The 17,500-nt window shown below is 45.5% G+C and overlaps 1 protein-coding gene across 1 annotated transcript in view; it reads right to left on the bottom strand.

Moving 5' to 3' along the window:
- LOC143300377 (sodium-dependent dopamine transporter-like) overlaps nucleotides 1-17,500 on the bottom strand; it is a 61,928-nt gene that overhangs the window by 35,897 nt on the left and 8,531 nt on the right. The window contains exon 3 of the mRNA XM_076613993.1: nucleotides 2,437-2,568. Within this exon, the coding sequence (XP_076470108.1) occupies nucleotides 2,437-2,568 (132 nt within the window). The remainder of the gene's footprint in view (nucleotides 1-2,436; nucleotides 2,569-17,500) is intronic.

The raw sequence follows: 17,500 nt of genomic DNA, 5'->3' as shown, positions 1-17,500 counted from the left end.
TGGTGGTGGTGATCATGGAGGTAGTGGTGGTGGTAGGTGGTGGTGGTGGCGGCGGTGGTGATATTGATGGTGGTGGTGGTGGTGATGATGATGGTGATGATGATCATGGTGGTGAAAGGTGGTGATGATGATGGTAGCGGTGGCAGTGGTGATGATGATGATGATGGTGGTGGTGGTGGCGGTGGTGGTCGTGGTGGAGATGATGATGATGGTGGTGGTGGTGGTGGTGGTGGTGGTGATGGTGGTGATGATGATGATGGTGGTGATGATGATGATGATGGTGATGATGATGATGGTGGTGTTGGTGGTGGTGGTGGTGGTGGTGGTGGTGGTGGTGGTGGTGATGATGATGATGGTGGTGATGATGATGATGATGGTGATGATGATGATGGTGGTGTTGGTGGTGATGATGATGATAGTGGTGGAGGTGGTGATGATGATGGTGGTGGTGATTATCATGGTGGTGATAATGATGATGGTGGTGGTGTTGATGATCATGGTGGTGATGATGATGATGGTGGTGGTGGTGATAATGATGATGGTGGTGGTGGTGATGATGATGGTGATGGTAGTGATGGTGATGGTGGTGATGATGATGGTGGTGGTGGGGGTAGTGATGATGATGGTGGTGGTGGTGATGATGATGGTGATGGTGGTGGTGGTGGTGATGATGATGGTGGTGGTGAAGGTTGTGATGATGATGGTGGTGGTGGTAGTGGTGGTGGTGGTGGTGATCATGATGGTAGTGGTGGTGTTGGTGGGGGTGGCGGTGGTTATAATGATGATGGTGGCTGTGGTGGTGACGATGATGATGGTGGTAGTGAAGGTGGTAATGATGATTGTGGTGGTGGTGGTGGTGGTGGTGGTGATCATGGAGGTAGTGGTGGTGGTGGTGGCGGTGGTGATAACAATGATGGTGGTGAAGGTGGTGATGATGATGGTGGTGGTGGTGGTGGTGATCATGATGGTAGTGGTGGTGGTGGTGGCGGTGGTGATGATGATGATGATGATGATGATGATGATGTAGTGGAAGGCCACAATACAGGCCATGAAACACGACGCCATGCCTATGCCTGGCACACACACAACGTGGGTGGTGGTGGTGGTGATGATGATGATGATGATGATGATGATGATGATGATGATGTAGTGGAAGGCCACAATACAGGCCATGAAACACGACGCCATGCCTATGCCTGGCACACACACAACGTGGGTGGTGGTGGTGGTGGTGGTGATGATGATGATGGTGGTGGTGGCAACGATACAAACAAGAAAGAAGAAGATTATGATGAGTCTGTGCAGACAAGTATCGGGCGCAACAGCCGAGTGGTTAAAGCGTTGGACGTTCAATCTGAGGGTCCCTGGTTCGAATCTCGATAACGGCGCTTGGTGGGTAAAAGGTGGAAATCTTTTTCCGATCTCCCAGGTCAACATAATCTGCAGACCTGCTAGTGCCTGAACCCCTTTCGTGTGTATACGCACGCAGAAGATCAAATACGCACGTTTAAAGATCCTGTAATCTATGTCAGCGTTCGGTGGGTAATAGAAACAAGAACATACACAGCATGCACACACCCCGAAAAAAGGAGTATGGCTATCTACAAGGTGGGGTAAATAAACAAAATGGTCATACACGTAAAATGCTACATGTCTGAGTGTGTGCTTGCCTGAAATCTGATTGAATGACACGGGAAACGAATGATGAGCAACCAATGGCAGCCTGTCAGTCGGTTCTACCCAGGTAGGCAGCCAAATGACCCCGAGTTTGTAAAGTGCTTTGAGCTTGGTCTCCGACCGAAAACAGGCGCTATGTAAGTATCCGCATCAAATCAAATCAAATCAACACGAGGTCATTCCGATTTCTGGAAGGTATCATAATGATGGTGATGACGTTGATGACAATGACTGTACGATGAAAGATGACGGTGATTTGTAAATCAACAACGGAGGCCGTAGAACAGAAAGGCCATCAGCCCCTGAAATAATTGGCCGGGAAATCAAAACCGGTTTTTCACTCAGTTTTCCATCCAATCCTTCATAAAGTGCTGACACGCGCGCACACATATTCAGACACGTGCGCGAGTGTATGTTTATGTGTACTCATACTTGTACAATCACGTGCACACGCAAACACATGCGCCCACACATGCGCCTCCACCCACCACCCCCCTATATACAAACATGCACACACACACACACACACACACACACACACACACACACAGACATACACACACTGACATACAAGCATACACCCGCACAACACACACGCACAAACATCACACACATACGCATGTACACAAGCAAGCACACTCACCACACACACACAGGCACGCACACACACAAACACAATATACACGCACGCACGCGCGCACTCTCGCACTCTCTCTCTCTCTCTCTCTCTCACACACACACACACACACACACACGTACCTTTAAACATGGGGGCCATTTTCCACACGGTGATAGGCCCCTGCCTGTGAAACTGCCCCATGGACATTTCCATGAAGAAGACTGGCATCGCCCCGAACATTAGCACCGAGAAATAGGGCACCAGGAATGCTCCTGCAACAGGAAATGTATGTTCACTTTGCTTGTGTGCTTTCATCTGTATGATCTGATAATACTAATAATAATAATAATAATAATAATAATAGTAATAACAATAACACCAACAATAATACTGATGATAAGGATGATGATGATGATGATGATAATTTGTATTTTGTATTTCTTTTTATCACAACGGATTTCTCTGTGTGAAATTCGGGCTGCTCTCCCCAGGTAGAGCGCGTCGCTACACTACAGCGCCACCCATTAATTTTTTTTGCATTTTTTCCTGCGTGCAGTTTTATTTGTTTTTCCAATCGAAGTGGAATTTTCCACAGAATTTTGCCAGGAACAACCCTTTTGTTGCCGTGGGTTCTTTTACGTGCGCTAAGTGCAATAATAACAATAATAATATTAATAATGATAGTATTATTACTAATTATTATAATAACAATGGCAATAATAATAAAAATAATAATGACAATAATAACAATGATGATGATATTATTATTACTAATGACTATAATAAAAAGAACAACAACAATAATAATAACAATAACAACAAATAATAATAATAATAATAATAATGATCATGATGATAATCTGATGATATTATGTTACTAATGACTATAATAACAATAACAATAATAGCAACAATAACAATAATAATGATGATAACAACAGCAACAACACCACCACCACCACCACCATAACAACAACAACAATAACAACAACAACGACGACGACAACAACAATAGCAACAACAACAACAATAATAAAAATAAAAAAAATATTTTTAAATGCAAGCTTACATAGCGCAGTAGCCCCTATCCCAGATGGGGGTCGCCACGCTTTTGAAATAAAAGCATACAAATTTAAGAACAAATGACATAAACGTTCGTGCACAAAAATCAACACCAGCAATATCAATCACAGTCTGACATCAAATCACAGCAAAATAAATCCATCAAATTCACCATAGTCAAAATACGCACCAAAGAATCAGGCATATGGTTTTCTTAGCTAGCATTGATGTTGTTGTTGTTGTTGGTTTTTTTTAAATAAATGTTCTTGTGAATGTTTCTGTGTGACGCAATTTCAGCTTCTCAAGGAGGCGTCACTGCGTTCGGACAAACCCATATACGCTACACCACATCCACAAGGCAAAAAGCCTGACACGCAGCGTAATCCGACCCGCTTAGCCAGGCCTGGAGTGCGTGCCATTGAATTTGTGTACCTACCACAGTGGATTTATTCTGCATAATTTTGTTTTTTCAAATGGACAACCGTTGTTGCTGTCATGGGTTCTTCTTCAGTGCGGCAAGTGCGTGCTGCACACTGGACCTCGGTTTATCGTCTCATCCAAAAGACTAGACGCTCAGTTTGATTTTCCAGTCAAACTTGGGAGAAAGGGCGAGAGCGGGATTCGAACCCACACCCTCAGGGGCAGATAAGCAGAGAAACATCTTAATCATTCTGCCACCATCACCTTTTCTGTGATGCGTGGTGCATATTTTAGTGAATGGTCATATTCTAAAAGGGACTGAGCTTTGTATGTGGAGTGGTGACCTAGAGGTAACGCGTCCGCCTAGGAAGCGAGAGAATCTGAGCGCGCTGGTTCGAATCACGGCTCAGCCGCCGATATTTTCTCCCCCTCCACTAGACCCTGAGTGGTGGTCTGGACGCTAGTCATTCGGATGAGACGATAAACCGAGGTCCCGTGTGAAGCATGCACTTAGCGCACGTATAAGAACCCACAGCAACAGAACGGTTGTTCCTGGCAAAATTCTGTAGAAAAATCCACTTCGATAGGAAAAACAAATAAAACTGCACGCAGGAAAAAAAAAAAGAAAAAAAAAGGTGGCGCTGTAGTGTAGCGACGCGCTCTCCCTGGGGAGAGCAGCCCGAATTTCACACAGAGAAACCTGTTGTGACAAAAAGAAATACAAATATGTTTACTGTTTCATGAATTCGAACAACTACCACCACCACCACCACCACCAAACTTCTGTGAATCTACTGAAAGTGGAGCTGTACCTTATCTTCAGAAGGGAGAAGCTGACAGTTCCAGGAACACCTTAAATGATGGGGAACACATAGAGATAGTGGGGAATGGAGGTGGGGAATAGTGAGTGAGCGAGAGTGGGAGAGAGAGACAGACAGACAGACAGAAAGGGATGGGGCACAGAGAGAGAGAGAGACAGACTGACAGACAAACAGACAGGTAGAGAGCGAGAGACACAGACAGAGAGAGAGAGAGAGAGAGAGAGAAACGAAACGAAACGAAATTTTATTTCACCAGGGTAATGAGATAAGCAAGTACACATGCTTTTTTCCACCCAGCCCTGGACAAAGAGAGAAAAAAGAAGAACACACACACACACACACACACACACACACACACACACACACACACACAAACAAACAAACAAAAAAAACAAACAAACAAGAAAACAAAAAAACACGCATAAATTCGCAAGAGAGAGAGAGAGAATGAATGAATGAATGAATGAATGAATCTTTATTTTCCAACGGTGAAGATATTAGCACTTTGGCCGTCTTACACATCTGCCGTTGTTCTAAGAGACACACAAACATGTACGAGAGAGAGAGAGAGACAGAGAGAGACAGAGACAGAGAGAGAGAGAGAGAGAGAGACAGAGAGAGAGAGAGACAGAGAGAGAAAGAACGGTCGATCGCAGAGAAAACTGGAGTGAAAGCTCAAAACATAGGCACGGCAGACAGAATCAGACAAGACACTTCAAAATCACTTACGCGTGCCTATCTCTCCTACCATCTCCCCCATATTATTTTGGTGTGCGTGTGTGGGTTGGGGGAGGGTAGGGTGAGGGAAGAATGCAGGGGGGGGGGAGGAGGGCAGGGGGCGAGGGGGGGGGGGTGCGTGGGTGGGCAATATTTCTCTTCCGCCCTGACGACATAGAAATCGCCTTGTTCCCCAAAAAGTGCAGAGGAGTTATTAACCATTGTTGAATGGTACCGCACTAGCACCGATATTCTTGGACAAGGAGAACTTGTGTAAGTAACACAGAATGCAAAACACTTTTCTCTGGCTTTGGGTCTCATATCCAGAATTCATCTTGTTCTTTGTCTGTCCGCATAGGTTGTTCGTCTGGGGGGGGGGGGGTGAGGGGGGGGGGGTGAGGGGGGGGGGGGGCTGAAGGGGTGTAAGCCGAAATATTAACCACCACCACCACCACCCCAACAAAATCGTCTGGTACAAGGTCTGTGTGTATGGGATGTTAGTCTACGGGTATGTAAGCCGACATCTTAACATCAATAATTGCAGCAGCAGCAACAACGACAAAATCTTCTCGCACCAACTCTGTGTGCATGAGATGTTCGTCAATAGGTTTGTAAGCTGACATCTTAACAACAGCAGCAGCAGCAGCAGCAGCAGCACCAACAAAAACAACAACAGAATCTCCCCGTACCAAGTTTTTGTGTGTAGGTGATGTCCGTCGACAGGTGTGTAAGTCGACATCTCAACAATAACAACAACAACAACAATAAGAACATCAAGAACAGAATCTCCTAGTACCAAATAACAACAACAAAATTTCTTTGAGCCAAGACTGTGTACGAAATGTTCGTGTGTATGGAGGGAATCTGACAGGGGAGATAATCCTTGACATTCGTGCGCCGGATCGGGTGTCACTGTGTCTTGGAAGGGGGGTTGGGAGGGGGGTGGGGGGCGGGGGGTCGTGGGACTGTGTGAAACACATCATTGGTTGTTTTTTTTGTGTTTTTTTTAAAAATTTTATTTATTTATTTATTCATTCATTTACCTATTACATTTCATTTTTATGGGGTAGTGGGGGGTGGGGGAGGGGTTGGGGGAGGGTAAGGGGGCGGGGGGGGGGGGGGGGATATAGGGGGTTATCAGTTGGGTTAGGAATGCAAGGCGTACAAACAGATCGTAATGAAGACTTCCTTTGTCCGTGGGATTGGGCCACACACACGCACGCACACACATACACACACACACACACGTACACATACACACACACACACACGCGCACACACACACACACACACACACACACACAGAGAAGAGGGAAAGGAGTCAGTGAATTTGCCTGAAAGAAAGGTAAGGAGAGAGACAAACAACTACATCCAGGCAGAAACAGACTCTTTCAAATCGCTTACAAAAGCTAAGCTCTTCTTTTCCCCTACTTTTTTCTTTGCAACCATTTAGGCAGAGCAAAACACAAACTGAAAGTTTTGTCGTGTTGCGTAATCCTTGATGACACTCACAAAAGTGACTACCTTTCCAAAACGATCAACATTTTGATAGTGTTATGAGAATAAAAGTTGTTCACAAGTCCCATGCGCTTCGTTTTGCTTCATAAAGTGTCTTCCTATATCTAACGATTTAGCTTTGACAAAAGACGACATGCCGAATTTAGTGTGAATATGACATGAAATGCTCAAAACGCCAATACATTTCACGAACAAATAATAATTTGATATACTTATAAGAACAAACGTTGTTTAGCATGCTATTATACATCTTTTTTGTTCAATAATGGTTTTTCTATCTTCAATGGTTTAGGCTCTGGGAGAACAGGGCTTGATCACGGTGCGCGTTCTCGACGCGGTAGGGTGGGGTTAGAAATCACGTGATAACAGGCAGAAAGCTGCCACGTTCACAACATTATCATGATTTTCTGACATCTAGGGACATCGACGATTCCAAAAATATATGATAACACTTGCCACTATGAGTGGTACCGACACCCTTAATTTGAGGGGCTGGCTGAAGGACTAAAACGGGAGCTTGTACTACTGAATGCAGATCGTACAGTTCCGCGATGGGTATCACAATGACCAGCACTACGATCCCCTTGTACGAAGTATGTGGGCATAGAATGTTCGTCTACGGGTTTGTATTTATCAACATTCAAAACTGGATGACTCTAAATAAGTTACAATTGAACGCGGACATAACTGAAGCAATGATCATAGGAACTAAACAAAAACTGTCTTCCATCACAACTGACACAATCAAACTTGGCAGTACATCCATCCCTCTTTCCACGTCAGTCAGGAACCTCGGTGTTGTCCTTGACAACACACTGTCCATGCAAACATTTATCAGTCAGAAATGTCAATCCTGCTACTGTCAACTGCGGCGCATCAGTTCCGTCCGGAAATATCTGTCCACTGACGCAACATCTAGACTTGTCGTTTCTCTCATTCTCTCTCGCCTTGATTACTGTAACTTGTCTTCATCCATCCAGTCCCTTCAGCGCATACAAAACTCTGCTGCCCGACTCGTCCTCAGAAAGAAAAGATCTGAGCACATCACTCCTCTTTTGCAACATCTCCGCAACTGCATGTTCGGTGCATATCTGTTATACATGTGTGGGTGTATATGTGAATGTGTATCTTCATGTTTTACATCTATTTGCTTATATATCATTTATTCACCTCCTTTTTTTTTCTTTTTTTTTCTCAAGGCCTGACTAAGCGCTTTGGGTTACGCTGCTGGTCAGGCATCTGCTTGGCAGATGTGGTGTAGCGTATATGGATTTGTCCGAACGCAGTGACGCCTCCTTGAGCTACTGAAACTGAAACATCTCCACTGGCTCCCTGTCTCACACCGAATAAAGCACAAAATCAGCACTCTTATGTCATAGATGTATTCACAAAACTGTCCCTTCCTATCTCTGCGGCAGCCTTCACCTCTACACTCCATCTCGTTCACTACGATCGGCTTCGGATCCACTCTGTTTATGCATGCCCAGATTCAAACACTCGACTGTTGGCCGCCGTTCTTTCTCTGTCTCTGGACCTTGCAATTGGAATGAACTTCCTCTTTCGCTTCGTCAAGTCTCCGCACTCAGCTCTTTCTAGTCTGGCCTTAAAACCCACCTCTTCCCAAAATAGCCTCCCTTCCCTGCCTCTTCCTTGTCTCCAGTTTTAGACTCATGCATGTGTGTGAATGACTGGTGCGAAAGCGCTTTGATTTGTCTCTGCACAAGATTCAGCGCTATATAAATACCATTATCATTTTAATTAACAACAACAAAGTGAGAGCTTGTAATACAGAAGGTGGGTCGTACATTTCTGCACTGGGTGTCATAATTACCCACACCAAAAAATCTCCTTGTACAAATTCTGTATGCACAGAATGTTCACCTGCGCGGGCATGTGTTTACCATCGCGGCAACAACAAAATGGGAGATTGTACTGCAGAACGTGAGTCGTACATTAATTTTCTGCATTGGGTGTCATAATTACCCACACCAAAAAATCTCCCTGCACAAAGTTTGAGTGTGTAGAATGTACTTCTGCAGGTGTGTGTTTCTCCATCAGGGTGCCTGTCAGTTTGGCGACCGGTGAGGGATTCTGATGAATGAAGTTGGGGGTTGGGGGGGGGGGGGGGTGTGTGGGCTGTGTGGGGTGTGGGGTGTGAGGGGCGGGGGTGTTCGAGGAGAGTGGTAGGGGAGAGCGGTGTTCTTGAGATGTGTGTGTGTGTGTGTGTGTGTGTGTGTGTGAGAGAGAGAGAGAGAGAGAGAGAGAGAGAGAGAGAGACGAGAGAGCGAGTGCTTGTTGTGTGTGTGTGTGTGTGTGTGTGTGTGCGAGTGTGTGTGTGTGTGTGTGCGTGCGCGAATGTGTGTGTGTGTGTGTGTGTGTGTGTGTGTGTGTGTGTTGGTTGACGTCTGGCTGAGAACCGTGTGTTTATGTTGTTTACCTCGTCTGGGTGTTACGGGATTCCAGCGATTGGGGGTGAACCGTTACGTTGGTTGGGGGGAAAGAAGGGGTGGGTGGTGGTGATGGGTGGTGTGTGGAGTGTTATCGATGTGTTTTACTGAGGGTGAGGAACTGTGGGAAAGAGATTGCTGCACTTTTAGGGTTGTTTCTGTTCAATTTGGGGTTTGGGTTTTTGTTTCTTTTTGAGGGAATGTGGCAATGGGTCAAAATAACTTGTCTAGACTTTACCTGTGACCACACACATATAGCTGGGAAGAAGATCACAGAGAGAGAGAGAGGGGGGGGGCAGTCAGATAGACAGACAGAGAGAAGAGAATAATGAAAGAAGGAAGAGTGCTTCACACACACACACACACACACACACACACACACAAACACACACACACACACACACACACACACACACGCAAATATTATGCAGAGATACAAAGTCATTCTGCCATCTCCTAACTGTATATTTATTTATTTTTTGTCCCCTTTCATCTTCTTCTCTTCATGATGCCATGTAAATCGTCTTGTCTCCCTTAAAAAACAACAACAAAATAAAACAACAAACAATAAAAAAAAAAAAAAAAGCAACAACAACAACGACAAAAAAAACCCATCACGTAAGCGGAGACGTTGTCAAGCATTGACGAATGGCAGAGAGCTGACATGCAGGAGCAGTGAGAGCTGGCAATGCACACTGCAGACCTCACACAGTTCTCCCGTGGGCGTCCTACCGTGAGGGTGTGGGTTCGATTCCCGCTCTCGCCCGTTGCGCTGAACTGTTATGCTGGTTGGGGGAAGAGATAAGGGAGGTAGGGTGGTGGTGGTGGTGGTGGTGCTGGAGCTGACATGCAGGAGCACTCTCTCTTCTCTCTCTTTTGCCCATCGTTCCCAGTGGAGCATAGGCCATCGACGACCTCTCGCCATCGCACTCTGTTCTGGGCTGTTCTGGCCATTCCAGTCCAGTTGGTCCCTTGCTGCTTCAGCTCTGCCTCGGTGTCTCGCCTCCAGCTGTTGCGAGGCCGGCCTCTCTTCCTCTTTCCCTGCGGGTTCCAGGTCAGGGCTTGGCGTGTGATGCTGGACGCTGGCTTCCTGAGGGTGTGTCCGATCCAGCCCCACTTCCTCTGCAGTATCTGCATGGCCACTGGTTCCTGTCCCGCTCGCTCCCACAGATCTTCGTTTCGGATCTTCTCCTGCCATTAGATCTTGTAGATGCGCCTCAGACAGGTGTTGAAGAATGTCTGAATCTTCTGCTGCATCGTCTGTGTTGTCCGCCATGTCTCCTATCCGTAGAGCAGAACTGACTTCACACTGGAGCTGAAGATGCGAAGTCTGGTTTTCATACTGATTGCTCCAGATGCCCAGATGTTCTTGAGTACGATGAAAGCTGTTCTTGCCTTGCAGGAGCACTGAGAGCTGGAAAGACACAGTGCAGACCTCACACAGTTCTCCTACCCACACCACATCTCTTTCTTCCGTGTCGGTCCGCGAGGAAGGCGGCAGTGTGGTCAAGAGACTTATCTCCCCTCCTCTTTATGAGTGTGGCCGCTTCGTTACCCGCTCTCGCCCTTTGTCCAAAGTTTGACTGGAAAATTCAGACCTAAGAGTCTAGTCATTCAGATGAGACGATAAACCAAGGCCCGTTGTGTGTGTGTGTGTGGCTGTGTGGCTGTGTGCTGTGTGTGTGTGTGTGTGTGTGTGTGTGTGTGTGTGTGTGTGTGTGTGTGTGTGTGTGTGTGTGTGTGCGCGCGCGTGTGTGTGTGTGTTTATGTATGTGTGTGGCTGGGTGTGTGTGTATGTGTTTCGGAGGAAGAAGGGAGGACACATTGTGTGTGTGTGTGTGTGTGTGTGTGTGTGTGTGTGTTGTGTATGCTTGCGTGCGTGCGTGTGTGTATGTGTGTGTGTGTGTGTGTGTGTGTGTGTTGTGTATACTTGCTTGCGTGCGTGCGTGCGCGTGTATGTGTATGATTGCTTGCATGAGTGCGTGCGTGCGTGCATACGTGCGTGCGTGTGTGTGAGAGTGTGAGTATGTGTGTGTGTGTGTGTGTGTGTGTGTGTGTGTGTGTGTGTGTGTGAAAGTGTTGACGTCTGGCTGTCGGTTGTGTGTTTATGTTGTTTATACCTCGTCTGGGCGTTACGGGATTCCAGGGGATGGTGGTGAACCGTTACGTTGGTTGGGGGAAGAGAGGGGTGGGGGGGGGGGTGATGATGGGGGGTTGTGTGGAGTGTTATCGATGTGTTTTATTGAGGGTAAGGAACCGTAGGAAAGAGACTGCTGCACTTTTAGGGTTATTTCTTTTTCTTTTTCTTTTTTTAAAATTTTTTTTATTATCATTTGGTTTTCTTTTGACGTGGATGTGGCAATGGGTCATATTATAGAACTTGTCTAGACTTTATCTGTTTGAGAATTGGACCACACACATAGCTGGGAAGAAGAAGATCAGAGAGAGAGAGAGAGAGAGAGAGAGAGAGAGAGAGGTACAGAATTAACTCATAGTCCAGAACCAGATCTGAAAAAGTGCGAAAGTGTGAAAGGAGAGAGATTGCAATTTAGGGGGGGGGGGGTTGGGTGATGACCGGCATTACAGAGCTTCTCTAATATCTGTCTGCAGGTTAGGCCACACAAATATGATGGAAGAAGAAGAAGACGACGAAGACGAAAAAGAAAACGAAGAAGAAGAAGGAGATAGATAGATAGATACACAGAGAGAGAGAGAGAGAGAGAGAGAGAGAGAGAAAGAGACAGACAGAGAGAGGGAGACAGACAGACAGGCACAGAGAGAGAACGAACGAACGAACGAACGAACGAATGATTTATTGTTTTCAGGCTCGCTTTGCCCATTCACAAGGGGGCAGGGTGGGGAAGGGGTTGTACATGTCAGAAACGTAACGAAATATGAGAAGTGACGCGCTGTACACTTGATCAAAACACGGAATCCACGTCATGCGATTAATTATAATTAGTATCATACAAAGTCTGTATAATCACAATCTTTGTTTTCAAAAAGGTCGGCAAGTGAAAAGGAATCACACAGCGAAACTAATCATGATATATCGAGATCAGGATTTCCATTTCTAGCACTTTTGCAAACGCACAGAGAGAGAGAGACAGAGAGAGACTTGTATAGGGGCAGACAGACAAACAGGAAGACACACACACGCATACATGCACGTACACACGACAACCTGAAATGCTCAGATATAAGCTAAACTTAAACAAGAGAGAAAGAAAGAAGGAAAGGAAGAAAGAAAGAAGGAAAGGAAGAATGAAGGAAAGGAAGAAAGAAAGAGAGAAAAAGAAAGAAGAAAGGAAAGGAAGAAAGGAAGAAAGAAAAAAGAAAATGAAAGAAAAAAAAGAAAAAAAGAAAGATAAAAAGATAAAAAGAAAGAAAATTAAAGACAAAAAGAAAGAAAGAAAGTGAAAGATAAAAAGAAAAGAAAGAAAGAAAGGAAGAAAGAAAGAAAATGAAAGATAAAAGAAAGAAAGAAAGAAAGAAAGAAACGCCCGTCAGAATTGAAATGAGCTCAATCAAGGCACAAGAGGTCTCCCAACCAGCTATCGAACTACAGTGCAGGAGCAGCAGCAGCTTGTCTCTCGCGCTCAGCAGACTACAGCCTATCCCCCTCCCCATCTCCCACACCCGTCAAGCGGAAGTCACCCTGTCACCGGAAGTGAGCCACAGGAAGCGGAAGAAGTGACAGACAACCGATCAGGATGGACGTGGTTCAATTCCTTTTCGTCGCCCCTTAAGATTTGTTTTGTTTTGTTTTCTGAAGTGGAGGTGAAGGCACGGTAGGGGGGGCGGGGGGGGGGGGGGGGGGGGGGGGGGGGGGGGAGAGGTTCACTGGCGGAATTTTTTTTTTTTCACGATGCAGTGGTCTGTCTATTCCAACCCCCCCCCCCCCACTCCCCCAACCCACCACCACCCTGGATATTTTGTCATAGCGACGAGCAAGTAATGCGTTATTGCTTTATTTTCTCTTCTTACGACGATGTAATGGATTATCGCTTCATCTGGTTTCTCTTCTTATGGCGACGATCATAATGACGACATACCATTGGCATTTAGCATTGTTGCTTGCTGTCGAGCCGACCGCACGGGGCCATGTCAGGTCAGCCCCCCCCACCCCCCCCATGCCACCCTCCCACCCCCGCCTTTCACCACTCCCCCCTCCCCCCCCCAAAAAAAAATCAATCGGGTTAAACACAATACCCTGTAACATCTGAAACAACAAAATCTGCAAAATAACGGCATAACATAACAACACAGTTTATAAGACATGATCTTAACCATTAAGCTCTTGATGCAAACTTTTTAACGAGACTAGGATGATGCTTAGGACGTCAGTCCTTCCGCTTAATTCATCATCCCAAAATTACCAAAATCGTAAAAAGTTTTAAAAGGGATAGAACATTACTTCAAAACAACACAAGATGCATTTAGGAGACCATCATATGCAAGTAACACTGCAGAATGGACAGCTAGTGGTATGTCCCAGTGTTTACAATGTCACTACCAAATTGCCACAGCAAAATAGTACGAACATCATAGACTATGGAAAAGAAAGATAGATTTTAAAATAAGTGTGAAGGCTTGATGGAAAAAAAGGAGGAGGAGGAGGAGGAGAAGAAGAAGAAGAAGCTAGAGGAGGAGGAGGAAGGAGGAGGAGGAGGAGGAGGAGGAGGGAGAGAAGGAGGAGGAGGAGGAGAAGAAGAAGGAGGAGGAGGAGGAGGAGGAGAAGAAGAAGGAGGCAGAAACAAAAAGAGCAAGAGCAAGGAAATTTCTAGCACACAATTTCCAAAAAGGCTGGGACGCTATTTATTCTGTAAGACCCCCGCCTTCTGACTAGGGAAGACGATGAAGATGATGATGCGGGTGGGTGGGGGTGAGGGTGAACGGAGTTAAGAGGCGGGTGAAGGAGGGTAGGGAGGATGGGGTAGAGATCATCGGAAGAGCAGAGAGACGCGGAATATAAATGCCAAAATACAAATGAGATAGCAACCCACCCGTTTAGATGGAATCTCTGATGTGAAAACACGTCAGCACGCAAGCCAGAAATAGACCATTACATTTGATTCAAATTTCAAAACGAAATTAAATAAATTCTAAATATATCAATCAACCAGAACGGTGGCGTACGATCAACACATCTATGTTGATAGATTCCTTGTGACAAATGCAGTGTTTCCAATGCATTGAAGATAAAGGTCGCAGACGCGCATTATAAGTTTCTGTAAATGCAGAGATGCAATCACGCATGCACATGTTCACGCGCACACAAACACAGAAACACACACACACACACACACACACACACACACACACACAAACTGACTCACCCGCACTGACTTCGAACGCACACACACACACAGCTGAGAACTCCTCTAACTCTCTTCACTCCATTTCCACACAGAACAGAGGAAAACACAGCCATATACATCACAAAAAAATCCATGAAGACAACAGCATGTATGACGAGCTACTGTAATAACTCTGACGCCAGGAGTCGTGGTGGGATATTAAACTAATGGGTCTTCAAGTGCTTGTGCGCGCATGTACATAACAATGCTCGTGATGGAACACCGACAGTTTCACGACATGATGTCAAGACGTATGTACCAAGTCACGACACCAGATCTCGGCAGCATGCGCAAAATTAATACACAGACAGACAGAGACGGACAAATACATAGATAAACAGAGACAGACATGTACCCACGCGCAACCTCCTCTGTGTGGGTGGGGATGGGGGGGAACGGGGGGGGGGGGTGAATCAGTTGTGTGTTTGTGTGTTTGTGTGCGTGCGTGTGTGCCCATAACAGAGAGAGAGAGGGAGAGAGAGAGAATAAAAGATGGGGATGCAAGGAAAGGTGTGTGGGTGGGGGTGGGGGGTGGAGGGGGAGGAGAAACAAGAGACAGAAAGGGAGAGACAGAGGAAGATAGGGGAGGGGGTAAAAGGGGACAGGTGGAGGGAAAGAGACCCACACTCAAAGAGACAGACAGAGAAGCACAAAGATCACACGCTATCAACGAGACAAAAATGCATTTCTAGAACGTTCATCGGACAGTCAAAAAATCCCATCACGGCAACAGATCCACAAACGCCAAGCTTCCTCAGAAGGCTTGTCACTTTAAAACAGGTCGCACGTTAATAAAACTCTTGCCACACGCTCCCACCGGCGGCATAGCAAAGAGATGGTAAAGTCGGTGTCAGTGCAACAATTAACACCCCCCCCCCCTCGAGTTTTCGAGGCACGGGATAAAATTGGTACAGGAGATGTGATAATGGCATTGCGTTGTTCTTAGCTTTTCCTTTACATAGAGAATTGACTCTTGTGCCGCGCTTCTCTTCGCTTTCCCTCTACTAAGCGAAGTAACTCTAGTATTGTGTTATCCCCCTTTCTCTCTAACTGCGGATGTAACTCTGGTATTGCCTTATTCTTCGCTTTTCCTGTGACTGGAGAATGTACATTATATATTATGTTATTCTCCTTTCTCTCTAACTGCGGATGCAACTCTGGTATTGTTTTATTTCCCGCTTTCCTTCAACGCAAAGAAGATAAGTGTGTCATTCTTCAAGTTTCCTCTACCAACAGAAATAACTCTGGTAATGTCGTTTTTCTGCTTTTTCTCTACCACGGGAAGTAACTCTGGTATTGCCCGATTATTCTTCGCTTTTTCTCAACCACGGGAAGTAACTCTGGTATTGCCCCGTTATTCTTCGCTTTTTCTCTACCACGGGAAGTAACTCTGGTATTGACGTTATTCTTCGCTTTTTCTCTACCACGGGAAGTAACTCTGGTATTGACGTTACTCTTCGCTTTTTCTCAATCACGGGAAGTAACTCTGGTATTGACGTTATTCTTCGCTTTTTCTCAACCACGGGAAGTAACTCTGGTATTGCCCCGTTATTCTTCGCTTTTTCTCTACCACGGGAAGTAACTCTCGTATTGCCCCGTTACTCTTCGCTTCTTCTCTACCACGGGAAGTAACTCTGGTGTTGCCGTCATTCTTCGCTTTTTCTCTACCAAGGGAAACAACTAGAATTGCGTTATTCTTTGCTTTTTGTCCACAGTGAGAAGTAACTCTGGTATTGCGTTATTTTTCGCATTTTCTCTACCAACAGAAGTAACTCTGGTATTGCCGTCATTCTTCGATTTTTCTCTCTACATAAAGAAGTAACACTGGTATTGTGTTATTCCTTGCTTTCTCTTTACAAACAGAAGTAACACTGGTATTGCATCAAGTTATTCTTTGCATTCTCTCTACAAAGAGAAGTAATACTGGTATTGCGTTATTCCTTGCTTTTGCTCTACCACGGGAAGTAACTCTGGTTTTGCATTTTTCTGGCTTTCCTTCTGCCAAGAGAAATAATAATGGCATTGCATTTATCTTCACTGTCACTCTACCAAGAAAAAAGTAACTCTGGTATTGCCGTTATTCTGGCACCTTCTCCCTAACTGCGGATACAAACACTCCACTGTTGGCCGCCGTTCTTTCTCTGTCTCTGGACCTTGCAATTGGAATGAACTTTCCTCTTTCGCTCCGTCAGGTCTCCGCACTCAGCTCTTTCAAGTCTGGCCTTAAAACCCACCTGTTCACAAGATAACCCCCCTCCCCTGCCTCTTCCTTGTCTTCAGTTTCTTCTTCAGTTTTAGCTTTATGTATGCGTATGAATGACTGGTGTGGAACCGCTTTGATTTGTCTCTGCACAAGATTCAGCGCTATATAAACACAATCATCATTGTTATTATTATATTCTTCCGTTTCCCCTACCCACAGAAATCATCCTGAGACTGCGCATATTCCTCTTCCCCTCCAACTACAGGTGTAACATTGGCACTGCCGTATTCTTCGCTTCCTTTATTTTGTTAATCAGTCATCAATCTCATCCGCCAGGAAATTATGTTTGCCGCGCGCTGCTCTTCAGATTGCATCATTTCCCCTAGAAGTTTATAGGGAGACGGTGTGTAAACAGCCCGCGTTTTTGTGGCATCGTGTTCCACTGGTTCACAATATTTCAACTGTATATTTTTGCAGCTCTCTCTCTCTCTCTGTTTCTTTATATATCTATCTCTACACACACGCAAGCTCGCACGCGCGCGCGCGCGCACACACACACACACGAAAAAAAACAAAAAAACACCGCAGACACAAGCACACATATCTGTATATTAATTTCTACACATGAATGATTATTGATATTTGGGTACATATTT

This window comes from Babylonia areolata, chromosome 26 (assembly GCF_041734735.1).
Source record: "Babylonia areolata isolate BAREFJ2019XMU chromosome 26, ASM4173473v1, whole genome shotgun sequence".
NCBI classification, from domain to species: Eukaryota; Metazoa; Mollusca; class Gastropoda; order Neogastropoda; family Buccinidae; genus Babylonia; species Babylonia areolata.
Note: the sequence above shows the minus strand (reverse complement) of the source record. Positions and strands in the feature narration are given on the sequence as shown.